This window comes from Asterias amurensis, chromosome 21 (genome assembly GCF_032118995.1).
Source record: "Asterias amurensis chromosome 21, ASM3211899v1".
NCBI classification, from domain to species: Eukaryota; Metazoa; Echinodermata; class Asteroidea; order Forcipulatida; family Asteriidae; genus Asterias; species Asterias amurensis.
The window spans coordinates 5,121,309-5,134,964 of NC_092668.1; the positions used below are offsets into that span (position 1 = coordinate 5,121,309).

At 38.1% G+C, this 13,656-nt stretch overlaps 1 protein-coding gene and 1 pseudogene across 1 annotated transcript; one reads left to right on the forward strand and one right to left on the reverse strand.

Annotated features, from left to right (window-relative positions):
• Positions 1–1,924: 1,924 nt before the first annotated feature.
• LOC139953204 (uncharacterized) lies at positions 1,925–5,337 on the forward strand. The gene is made up of 4 exons (XM_071952659.1): positions 1,925–2,729; positions 2,991–3,162; positions 3,570–3,724; positions 4,132–5,337. The coding sequence occupies exons 2-4, from the start codon at positions 3,056–3,058 to the stop codon at positions 4,458–4,460; spliced, it is 591 nt and encodes a 196-aa protein (XP_071808760.1). The 5' UTR covers positions 1,925–2,729; positions 2,991–3,055; the 3' UTR covers positions 4,461–5,337.
• A 48-nt stretch (positions 5,338–5,385) lies between these two features.
• Positions 5,386–7,625, reverse strand: LOC139953203 (uncharacterized; annotated as a pseudogene).
• Between the last annotated feature and the right edge of the window lie 6,031 nt (positions 7,626–13,656).

A 13,656-nucleotide genomic window follows, 5' to 3' on the forward strand; every position in this document is an offset into this window, starting at 1 on the left:
AACTACTTTCTGTTGTCACCAAAACTTAATGGAGTTTCACATGGTATCAAAAATACACAAATTCTTGTTAATTCCATACCCAAACAATTTAAATGAGAATATGACATGAACTATTTTGTATCGCGGAGGGACTCGTCCTGAGAGTGATACAGCCAGGGGCGTCAATCCGTCTTGAAAGATGGTGGGGACATAACATTTACAGCGTGGGGTCTGGGGCCCGCTTAAGGGCCCCGGAATTTTTTTTGTCCGGAGATGCTCTCTGGTGCAATCTATGGAGTCTGAGGGGTGATGTTCCCCCCTCTCAGATTTAATGCCTATTTCAAGCTATGATGCACCTATTTTTTCTATCATGGTTATTGTACCTAAAAAACAATTCAACTATAGCTTCGTAATATCCATTTTGTTTCTGCATTCTAATGCTCAGACGGCAGTTCATCCCTGGTGGGTATTAAAGCGGAACGCAAAGCCTATTACAGCCTTGGGTCCGGGCCTAAGGGCTCGGGAAAAGTTTTGCATTTTAGATGCTCTGAGGTGCAATCTAAGGCCAATAAGAGGCATACAGAATGGCACAGAACATTTTCAAAATGTAAGCAGCAGTAGAACCTTTTGAGTTATTAAACAATGAGCATCTTCAAGTTCGGATCTATGAACCTTGTTTTAGGGGGAAAATCTGTCGCAGAGTGAGCACACGAGGGCGAAACCTTTACGGCATGGGTCCGGGCCCGCTTAAGGGCCCGGGGAAAATTTTGCATTCTAGATGTTCTGTGGTGCAATCTAAGGCCAATAAGAGGCATACAGGACGGAACAGAACATATGTAAAATGTGAGCAGCAGTAGAACCTTTTGCGTTAACAGCATCTTCAAGTGCGGATCTATGAACCTTGTTTTAGGGGTAAAATCTGTGAGAGAGTGAGCACACGAGTGTGAAACCTTTACGTCGTGAGGTGCGGGCCCGATTAAGGGCCCGGGGAAATTTTGCATTTTAGATGCTCTGTGATGCAATCTATGGCCAATTTTGAGGGGGGACATTTGTTATAGTGTCCCCCACCCTTCAAAAAATTGTGTCATCCTTTGCCCACAGGATTAATGCCCATATAGGGACACCGGGTTTCGTCTTACACAGGGCAAAACTTGGGCTTCATGATAAAGGTGGTCAAAAAGGTGGGGGGGGGGACATTTGATATTGTGTCCCCCACCCTCAAAAAGGTGGGGGGGACATGTCCCCCTGTCCCACCCCTGATTGACGCCCATGGATACAGTACTAAGCCCGCGAAACGTTGATTAAAGGGACGCTGTATGTAAATACCTCAAAGGCCGTTTCCCCACAATTTCCCTACTTTAAAGATCAGTCGCCCTCGAACGATCCAATTTTTAAATACTTAATATATCTTCAAATTTCTCCTCACTGATTGCTTCTTTTTGAAACCTTTAGAAAAACAATCATAAATTTACATCATTAACTAAACATTAACTTACATCAATACCACAAGTTTCAATTGGAAAGTATTATAACATAAGTCAACCTCACTTTACACAAGTAAAATCCAATCAAAAACAGTATTTTTTTTTTTTTTTTGCGTTTTGTGTGTCTGTTTACCATAGTTAACCATAGTTATCAAAACTTGTAACTCTTCAAAGTAATGAGTTTCTCTACTCTCATTTGAGAGTGTAGACGTAAAACGGATATACGTGTAATCTTAAACTTTCTCAATAATCACCAAGAATTACTCGAAATACTCAACACTTCTTATATCAAACCTTCTCACAATTTCCCACTGCGAAACATGGAACAGAGTAGGTATATAGATATACAAAAATGAATATGTAAATAGAAAGGTAAAACATACCTTAAGAAAAATACTTAAAGGCCGTGAAAAATGATAGCTTTGAGGGACGGAAACACATATACTTTATAAAACAAGCCCTACTGATTCCAAATAAAATATTACTTTACCATTATCTGTGTATTTGACCTTGAAAAAGAAGCGACAACCCTAGCACTCGCATGACCCCCTCTGCCCCCAAAACGTAAAAGTAGGACATTGAGATAATGATATGCACGTGACCCCAAAAACGTCATAAAGGAGATCGAGTCACGTGACGCGGAAGTACACTAGGAGCTTCAACGTGTGTGTGTATGCTTTGTTTTCGCCGTAGCGATGCGAGCTTCACAATTTTATCCTCTGGTTGTATCCCAGTTTAGTATCATTTAATCTTCGATTTGTGTATCTAAAGATCAGTGCCGACACTATCAAAATGCCCAAATCGTGTGTTGTAGGCGGGTGCACACGTAATATACTGAAAAATCCCGAAGTATTTTGGTTGTTGTTTCCCCAAGATAGTGCACTACCAGCGAGCATGAGTTCGTTTCGTCAACAACACACGTTCCGACTTCACACTACATGTAGGTAGTTCATCTTTTGTCTGCTCGGCTCACTTCACCGATGATTGTATTGCCGAAACAGTTAAGAAGAAGCGAAGTCTTGGCTTGCCATTTCGGTTCAGACTTAAAGTTGGGTATGTCCCAAGCATCATCCCAAGCAACCAACAGTATCGGTCATGCATCAACGTCCGACACCGAGTACTTCGACGGGAATTCCTTCGACGTCCGCCGATGTGCAGACTCAGTCGGATGAGCCCGGCCCTAGCACAAGCACCGCAGAGAAGACATGGAGTACAGATCCTCGTAAGCGCTCTGGGGGAGCATACCTCAAAAGGGAAAGAGCAAGGGTATGTACAAACCACCGATTTCGTTTGTCCAATTATTCATAATCATGGTCATTGGGGAAAGTTTCAATGCGGTTGTAAATTTAACAGTAATTAATACAAAAATTTATCTGAAAATTTTTTCTATTTTTTTTTTAAGTCAATGCCATGCCATGGACTTCATTCAGCTTGAAGTAATTGAATTTTAAAACTGTTCTCTCATGGACCAGCAGACACTGTATTTGTCACTAAAGGTTTGTACACCTTTTGTTGAATATTTTTCAGGGTCGGCTTCTGCCAAGAAAGTTGCAGCCATTCTGGACAGCACGTGGACAAGAAAGGATGTGAAAATGTTGTCGCCATCCATGCAGACATCCTCGGTGGAAGGCTTCCACTCGGTTATTAACCAGTACGCGCCTAAGATGTTTTCATTTTCGTATGAGGGCATGTTATGCAGGTGAGCAAATTTGGTCTACATACTAGGTTTAACCATATACTTTAGAGGGTGGTTGGGGGGGGGGGGGGGGTGTTGAGGTGCACTGCAGATCTCCCAAGGCTATCTGTAGTGTATGCCTTAGAAGCTGTGGGATGGGGAATTGACTAGAAAGAATAACTATGGGCCTGACCCCCCTAACTAATTTATGGGACCTGCCCTTGATTTTTGCAATTTTTCAAAGAGTAGATCATAATTGGGTGAAACTTTTAGGTTGGATGATTAAGGTGTAAAAACAAAATGTACATGTACAGTGCATTAGTATTTTGTGCATTCCACTAGCTTTCATTTAAAGGTTCGGCCAAGGTTTTGGCAGTACATACTGCAACACCATGCATTTTATCATACAAGTACATCCTTGTTTATTTCAGAATATACCTTGCTGCGCTTCATTTCAACGAGAACACCAACAGGGCACAGGCCATGGACAGGGAGGGCAATCCAGCATTCAGCATTCGCTATCCAAGGGCCAAGCAGACCACGGGGGGATATACTGTCAGGAAGGTGCTCATAAAGGCCACTCACAGTAAGTGCATGGTTGTGTGCAAGTACATACATATGCTGGCACAAGAGGTGTTCTTGTCCTGATTAATAATTTCTTTGCAAATAAACTTCAACTGATCTAAGTAAATTTTACTTTTTATTTGGGGCACAGTACAAAGACTAAATTTCTGTAAGATACAGTTGATGTTCAAGTCTCCTTTTTTTACAGTTTATTTCAAATGAACAACTTCTTTGTTTTGGGGGCACCCCCTTATTTTTGTGTATAAAATTTTCCTTGTTTCACAATTTGCGCCTAGTTTTTCACCCTTCACATTCCTCTAGCAATATTTTGCATGCATCAAAGTTAACCAATTGATTAGGCAAATCCACATGAAGTTTTATGTGCACTTTGTGGGTTGTGTCCTTATAATTGATTTTATTACATTATAGATTTCAGCAAGAGGATCATGGAAAAGGTTCTGTTACTCTGCGCAGCTGGGGCAGACACCAGAGCCAAGTACCCGGAGCTGAAGGCAAATCCTGGATATCTAACAGCAAAGGTAACTCGCCCTGACAAAACACAGACTGTGAAAGAATTTGTGTCAAGGTTTGGTAAAGCGGTGGAGCCTGTAGGAAGACCAGAGGGGACTGAAGGTGTGGTTGTTCCAGCAAGTATGGCAACAAAGAAGAAGAAGAAGAAGAGCAAGCATGCTGACAAAAGGCATACTGAGGGCCAACAAGAGGGAGAACCTTCATCCAGAAAGAAACGCAAGAAGTAAACGCCAAGTTGCCGCTAGCACATTCTTTGTGATTTTGTTAAAGTTGTGTGTAAACCAACAGGGTACATTGAAAACTTGTGGATAAGGACTGTTGCAACTAACACAAAATTGGAAGTTTTTGGGTTTTAATACCTTTGATAAATTCTTGTGAAACATTACAGTAGATACTGGCAAGGCATGTACCGACCTACAAAATTGCCACAAAAAATATCAACTTGGAATGCTGCGTTTGCCTGGTTTAAATAAGCTAAATGTTTACGTGCACAATCTTTATTATACTGTTGCCCACTTCTGAACAAAACACAAGAATTCGTCAAATGCGGTCAGTTTCATAATTCTAAAAAGAAACACAATAAGATGTTCTGTGTGAAACACTCAACTGTCAAAGAAACACAAAGAGAACTGGATATTTGGGACCCAAGAATTTACTCTTTGTAAGCAGGACTTCCTTGTTAAGGTGATTTTTAATGACTCGACCAACCTGTTGTACTAAAAATAAAAAAAACACAAGATTTAATAAATCGCAGTGCCAATTTTGAACTAAGTGAAAGATTTTTTTTGAAATTTTATTTTGCCCATGAAATTGGTGTGTCTGCATTCCACTGCTCAGTGGGAAGATGTAGTTTAGTTTGTTACAGGTAATACAGTGAAGATGCCTCTGACAGTGATTTTATCAAAATTCTCAAGATAAAAAAAAACATGCTTCCAAAACAAAGGTTCATGAATGCAACCTGTGCCTTGGGGTATTGAAAAAGTCGAAATGGCATCTCACACCCTTTTTCCTCAAACAAAAATTTTGGATTATCGTCAGTCATAATATTTTCTCAATTTGTCAGTGTAGGGACCCATTTGCTGCAGTATATATGGGTGGGTGGGTGGGTGGGTGGGTGGGGGTGACGACACAACAGAGCATAATCCTTTGATATTCATTATGCATTCATTTCAGCATGCATTTATTGTTACTTGGTTTGCACACTAGAATACTATTCGACTGAACTCAACCAATATAACTAGCCATGGCTACCACTACATTTTTAAATAAAAATGCAACAACATATTTTTTAAATTTGACATCGTGGTGAGCTTGAATTTTAACAAACACATGTACTTGTGCCGTATAATTGTACATTTTTTTTATTGTAAAGTACAAATTCTGTTTTATTTTTCCTACTCATCCATGAGTGCATCACAAAAATGAATTTAACATGGCATTCCCTCAAATATATTTAGTCCAAAACTTTGAATGTAAAATATTTTGTGTAAAAAAATAATAAAAAAATGCAAAGGCCTCTTTTGTTAACTTTACAAAAACGCTTGACCGTTCAAACTCATTTTTGAAAGACTATCATCATATTTACATTGTAAAGTGTATATTTACTCCTAAACCATGTAAAAGTGTTACTGATATCCAGTTATGTGTTACTATATTGTAAATCTACATGTCATCAAGGTCAGGAAATCTAAACCCTTCATAGTTGCCTCCTTCATCAGGGAAAGTCGTTCTGGTTATCCCCATTATGCATGCTGGGAGGGGCACTCTGTTGTGTCTTCCAAGGTAACCATAACACCACCTGATCACCTGCCGATAAGACACATGTCTGTACTTTCTGTGAAATAAAAAATAATACCGTTCTGTTTTACAATCAACAAACTGTATATCATTTGTCCATTTGTTACGTTGAATTGACCAGTGTTCTAGCCAGTATCAGTGTTACCAGGATAAGTGGGATTGACGAAATGGGCTCAAACAAGGAATATTGGGCTTATCAAGAGAGTCGTCTTTACTTTGGGGGTGGGAAAAGTGTCCTGATACATGTTCATGTATGTCACGTTTCTCATAAAATAGATTATCTGAATATAATATCCAGGTTGTGTGTTTCTATTTCGGTTCAAAAATCTTACAGAAAAAAAAGTTGAAATCTTACCGTGGAAGGTCACCTTCAACAGCTCTAGCCCCTTACTGTTGTCGGTACGCATAGTACGCTGTCTCTAGTGTTCCGGGGTTCAGACATGTAGCCGAAGACCAGGGATGGTCTGTAAAACAACTGAAACCCTCAGTGTCGACTCCAGTATGAACGATTTTCTCCTGTATGGCTGCAATCTCTTTACAGCAAATGCAGTTGTGAACGAACTCCATCACCACATATTTACCACAGGAACACCTTCAATTCAAAAAGCAAGACAATTAAATAGTCAGACATTTTTTAGAGAACTGTGGCATGGAATTTAACTCAACATTCATGTACACAACTGAATTTCACTTGGTTGACATCATGACAAATTAGACACTAACAGTTACAGAAAACTACTCACAAACAAAGCTGTCTTTGCATTGTATGATGTATGATTGTGTAGATATAGACGAGCGAGTATAAAAGGCCTATGATTTTATGAGCCAAATGACCAGGTATACACACATGGGTACGTGTTTTGCCCTCATCAATATCAGGAAAAGCCTACATACACAGGCTATGTAAAATCAGTGAACTATACTATATCAATTATTCAGAAATTAAAATTACCAGTCGGTATTGTTCAATCGCTCGTTGTTGGCAGCTTGGTCATTCCCATCTTGTTCTTCATCGGGGTCGGCGTCATCAGCAGCAGCGGCGTCACCTTGCTGTTGGCGTGGTCTTGCCAGTGGCTCGAATCTATATGGTTCAGCCCCACGAACCACCTCCTCATCCTCATCGTCTGGCTCAACGTCATCGCTGTCTCCCGATCCCCCTGAGATACTTTCTGATCCTTCACTGAAACCATCAGAATCTACACTGATTTCTTCCCAAAATTAGTCACCGGAGTTTTCAGAGTCTGACATGTTTACTTCGTCGAGGAAAGAATCGGCGGACAATACACGCACATTACATGTGGGGCTTGCGTAGCGTGCGTGAGTTGTATGGGTACCAGACTTAGTCAGTCTCCTTTATGACGTCACAGCCATTGCGCAACAACCAATCGTGACCTCTGCATTTTCAGAATCGCGACGCGCGGGCTTTTTAAAAAATCCTTGTTTTAATCTTTTTACAATTTCGAGAAATTATCTTTGTATACTTATATATTGTGTTTGATACATCAGCAACTAGATTTTGAAAGTGGATTGAATGGAAACTTCTCATTTTCCACGCACTTTAAGTCTATAAACGGAGCATGGTTATCAGTGTGTCAAGGTGTCTCGTGATATTAAATCAAAAGCAAACACTGAAAAACCGCACTATGTAATTAACTAAACAACCCAGCTTTAACCAAAATCAAAGAGAAAATATCTGAGGATGATTCCCTTCATCAGTGTGATATACTTCTTTATACTACTAAAATAATGATTAGGGTTGCTAAAGATTCGGTCATATGACAGTCCCGGGTGTCCCTCAATGTGAACATTAAAATCAGCTTGAACCTCAAGCAGGCTCTCAATTGATTGATGGCGTGTTACTGCCTCTCGAGAGAGTCTTGCTGGGAAGGAATGGCCAAAAATATAGATTGAACGTTTGTTCGACATCTTTGTGGAACTGTAAGACACAAAATAAACCACAAATAAGAAAAATTGAACTGTCCATTATCTTTACGGACAATCAACAGGCAATAAATGATTTTTTTTTCTTTTCTTTCTGAACATCAGAAGTAAAACAAACTATTATCATACAAAACACTTGCAACTCAATGTATACATATATTGTGGTGACACTTAGGTCATGCCCTGTGAAATTTACAGGCAGCCACTTGTATAGAGTAGAGCATAGTTCTAAAATCTAAGTAATCGCGGTAGGATATTGCCCGCGTTTAGCAATGAGTCGTTTGGAACGGCGTAGTCCATACAATGTTATACATTTTAATTGAGGTCTTTTTGGCCACGTTTCTGTTTAGACATTGTTATACATTTTAAGGTCAACCAGAGTTGATTCCACATACTATGACAATAAATGGTGAATCAAGACTCTCAAAGTTCTTACGTGAGGCAATCTTACTACTCTTACTACACTATACTCTTACTACTTTTTACTCTCACTACTCTTACTACTCAATTGGATATCACAAGGCAGGCAAAACTATACTTATCTCAACTACCCACAGATATGTGAATACAATAACTATTTTAGCTCAAAAATACAAGTACAGTTATCTTTATACAACGAAGATGTCACAAATCAGAGGAACTGGAGAATAAAATGGCTTTACATAGCACTCAATATCAATCGATCACATTATTACTCATTAAACTGTATAAGGCCAACCAATGTCTAGCAAATCCTTTTAATAGGAATAAAATGCTGACTAATCAAACATGCCTTTCAAACAGTATTTTAGGAGCAACGCCCGTCACTTAAAGTTCTTAGGGTCACAAAATATAGGAATTGGAAGTCATTAAAAATACACAACTTGATAACTTGCTAGATATTCACGCTGAACACAACCCGTCACTACACGTACTTAGGGTACCATATACTCACATCGAAGTGTACATAACTGACTCCAAACCAATAAATATAGTGATTGATACATAACAACAATAGCACTTAAAATTCTCCAAAAAACACTCTAAGATCACAATATGAACATGTTCCAGAAAGTCAATTATCTGTTTTTCCACAGAAAGATCATACTTCAAAATATAAGACTCAATTACTCAATTACCTCCTTGGCCACAATGTAGGTATATTAGTGAAAAAGGTTCACTTTTGAACACAAATTACAAATAGGCCTAAACAACTCGTAGAGGTGCCACTCGCACGTTCCGTCACCTATAGTGAACAGACAATCCTCTGCTATTTACACAAAATTTAAGTAATGGCATTTGGCCACAGACCCAAGATAAAATGTACAGTGGGTCTACTGATGGTCACCGCTACGGCCCAGACATGTACATGAATATGAAAATAAATTGCAATCCCTAAATACAAGGGAGACTTCCCTACTTTTTCCTTTGCTTTGCCATCTAGCGAACAAAATGAGGGGCGGTTGAAGCTGACATGGTGGCTATCGTTAAAAACACTCACAGTAGGAGAAACAAAAACTCCTTCTGCCACCTCTACATAACAAAAACTAGCAGCTTCAAAAACAACTGGCTTAATATTAAGCGGCACAGCCTCCTCAAAAAATACATGAGAAATAGAAGGGGAAAAATCAATCGGGTTAGGTGACTGCAATTTATCGGTGTCTGCATTCAAATTTTCAAAACACCTGCAAATATTAGAAAATCTAGCATCTAATGCAGCTTTGATGCTATCGACCACATTTGTATTAATAGGACACTCATCTTCGTCTTCGTCTTCACTTAAAATATAGTGAAGGAACTCACAATGGTTTCAGCTAAAGCACTGTTTGACTTTGAAACATTGTCTGGCACAGACATAGTTTGAATACTATTATTATCTTCTTCTTATTTCTATAAGCAATGTACATACAAAATTATGGCTTGTTGAAATACACTGAGGCCTAAATTATCGACCTTCAAAACAGTCTGCTCTTTATACAGACAAAAATACAAGTCCAAAAGATGTCTCACCTACACGGTAGACAAAAAGTACTATTGCATTTCACGAACTCTCAACTGACAATACACACAGTCTTAGAAAGACTTAAACAGTTGTTAGTTTGCCGAGACAAGTAGTCATAAGTATACACCATCACACAAGTGCAACAAGAAATATGCAGTTAGCTGAAAACTCAGTTACAATATTATGTGTGCAACAAGAAAATTATTTGACTAAAACACACTTTATCCAAAGCACTGGCCTACAACTGGCTCAAAAATCATCTGTTTCTCAAAATAATGAATCTTAACAGACTCACACAGGACACAACTGCCTTTTAACTACAGCAGATCTAGAAAGCTTGGATTTAAATTGTCAAATTACAAACAATTCTACAAACAGAATTTATACAATGAAAGTTGCACATCATAAAATGTTAACAAAATATATATTCATAGAAGAAGTCCTCTTGTCGATGCAGGGGGCAATTATTAGATGACCATCACATCCATAAATCGCAACGAAAATGCGACATCGCTCACATTATATCAGTTCTCCACTACAATTGGAGAAAAAATCCAAAGTCTGGGTTTATATAATCCACGGCAACTTTGGAGCTTGGGGTCTGTGATTGATTATTCGGCGCATCCCATCCTCGTCGCCATTTTGCAGAGGTAGGGGGGGCATGATGTGTCCTCCTCCGTCCGCTTATTAATTAAAATAAGGATGCGCTGAATCAAGTCTTAAGTGTTCCTACTGTTTATTCCTCGACTTCTTCCAATGAAGGAACAATATATGCACTTACACAGTAGTATGGTCTCAACACAAAATTAAAGAAACAGAAAAAAAACCCAAGCACCAGCCAGATGGAGATACTGAAGATAAATGAGAATAATACATAAATAATCTGGAGGTACAGAGATATAAGAACATAGGCTATTATTACGCTACCCGAGTATATGTACACACAAGTTGTGCTCTGTGTAATGGCGTCTGTTTCCATGTAACGCACAGCCCACACATAAACTTTACCCAACTTGACCTAGCACACATGGCGAGTGTACATACATGTATTAACATTACACTACCCACTATGGGGCGCCGTTTGTCCATTAATTGTTTGACAATTTTAAGGCATGTTTTTACCATGGTTTACAGCAATTAGATGTAAACCATAAAAACTGTTGCCACATCCTGTTATGGTTTACATACCAGTAAAGTATTTGTTGTGTCTAAGTTTATGGTTTACAAACCATGAACATACAAAAAACATTTACAAATCGTGGTTCATAAACCAAGAAAATTTACGCATCTTAAAAACATGTTTTATAAACCATAACAAATAAAGCATCAAATTCATGGTTTACAAATCATGGTTTACAAACCATGAAAATTGAGACATCTAAAAACATGGTTTACAAACCATGAAAATTTAAGATAAAAATCGTGGTTTACAAATCATGGTTTATAAACCATAACAAATGAACCATAAAATCATGGTTTGTGACAATGGTTTATAAACCATGAAAATCGAGACTTCTTAAAAAACATGGTTTATAAACCATGAAAATTGAGACTTCTTAAAAAACATGGTTTATAAACCATGAAAATTTACACATCTCTAAAACGTTGTTTGTAAACCATAAAAAAAAGTGCACTTACAAATCATGGTTTACAAACCATAAAAAATGTGCACTACAGAAATCATGGTTTATAAACCATAAAAACGTGCACTCAAAAATCATGGTTTATAAACCATAAAAACGTGCACTCACAAATCATGGTTTACAAACCATAAAAAATGTGCACTCAAAAATCATGGTTTATAAACCATAAAAACGTGCACTCACAAATCATGGTTTACAAACCATAAAAAATGTGCACTCACAAATCATGGTTTACAAACCATAAAAACGTGCACTCACAAATCATGGTTTACAAACCATAAAAAAAACTCCACTCACAAATCATGGTTTACAAACCATAAAAGCGTGCACTCACAAATCATGGTTTACAAACCATAAAAAATGTGCACTCACAAATCATGGTTTACAAACCATAAAAAAACTTCCACTCACAAATCATGGTTTACAAACCATTAAAAAAATGTGCACTCACACAAATCATGGTTTACAAACCATAAAAAAAGTTGCGTACACAAATCATGGTTTACAAAACATAAAATTCTATTACGATCGTCTCTAAAACCTCCTTCCCAACTCTGATCGGTTCCCATTTCACCCCCATTTCCCCCCATGCCACGTGCGAGCCAGCAATATGCAATTCACCGTGTGTGTCAATGCTGTGATCAATGCACCGTGTGTGTAATGCTGATGCAATAATTATGGTGGCCCTGAAGGGACATCGCATATCGTAAACGTGTGCGCATACGTATGCAATGTCGTGAAACAATTCGCAAATATGTGCGCACACGAATGCAATGTCGTGAAACAATTCGCGAATAAACCATGATTTCTGTAGTGCACATTTTTTATGGTTTGTAAACCATGATTTGTAAGTGCACTTTTTTTTATGGTTTACAAACAACGTTTTAGAGATGTGTAAATTTTCATGGTTTATAAACCATGTTTTTTAAGAAGTCTCAATTTTCATGGTTTATAAACCATGTTTTTTAAGAAGTCTCGATTTTCATGGTTTATAAACCATTGTCACAAACCATGATTTTATGGTTCATTTGTTATGGTTTATAAACCATGATTTGTAAACCACGATTTTTATCTTAAATTTTCATGGTTTGTAAACCATGTTTTTAGATGTCTCAATTTTCATGGTTTGTAAACCATGATTTGTAAACCATGAATTTGATGCTTTATTTGTTATGGTTTATAAAACATGTTTTTAAGATGCGTAAATTTTCTTGGTTTATGAACCACGATTTGTAAATGTTTTTTGTATGTTCATGGTTTGTAAACCATAAACTTAGACACAACAAATACTTTACTGGTATGTAAACCATAACAGGATGTGGCAACAGTTTTTATGGTTGACATCTAATTGCTGTAAACCATGGTAAAAACATGCCTTAAAATTGTCAAACAATTAATGGACAAACGGCGCCCCATAACCCACTGTATACGTATACGTTGTGAACTTCACGTCACTGCCCAGCATAAAACTTATTTCTTCCCGCACAAAGTTCACATAAAGAACAACTACAAATATGAAAATGAGACTTACCACCAATCTCTATGTTGTTTAAACTCCCCTATTCATCTTATTGATGGACACAAAAATCACAATAAAAAGCAAATATCAGCAACAAAGTCGGCAATCTTTCAAGGTAATAACCACTCTCCACAATAATCGCAAAGCAAGAGGCCTTCTCGGATCCCTGCCAAGAACCACTTAACCTCTCGTAAACACTACGCACTGAGAAACCCCCAATAAGCCAACTAATAATTAATCAAACTACTTTCTGTTGTCACCAAAACTTAATGGAGTTTCACATGGTATCAAAAATACACAAATTCTTGTTAATTCCATACCAAAACAATGTAAATGAGAATATGACATGAACTGTTTTGTATCGCGGAGGGACTCGTCCTGAGAGTGATACAGCACTAAGCCCAGTAGACCACGTATTAAACTTATTTCCGTAATGTTGGTGTTAGTAACATGCACCTGTGCGTACGCATTGCGGCACAACAGTACATACCAGACTTTTTGTGCGAGCTTTCGTATTCGTTTTCATAATTATGGGAATTTCC

Coding starts and splice junctions, on each gene's coding strand:
- LOC139953204 (XM_071952659.1), top strand. CDS start 3,056: ATGTTGTCGCCATCCATGCAGACATCCTCGGTGGAAGGCTTCCACTCG. Junction 3,163..3,569: donor TATGAGGGCATGTTATGCAG/GTGAGCAAATTT, acceptor TGTTTATTTCAG/AATATACCTTGCTGCGCTTC. Junction 3,725..4,131: donor GCTCATAAAGGCCACTCACA/GTAAGTGCATGG, acceptor ATTACATTATAG/ATTTCAGCAAGAGGATCATG.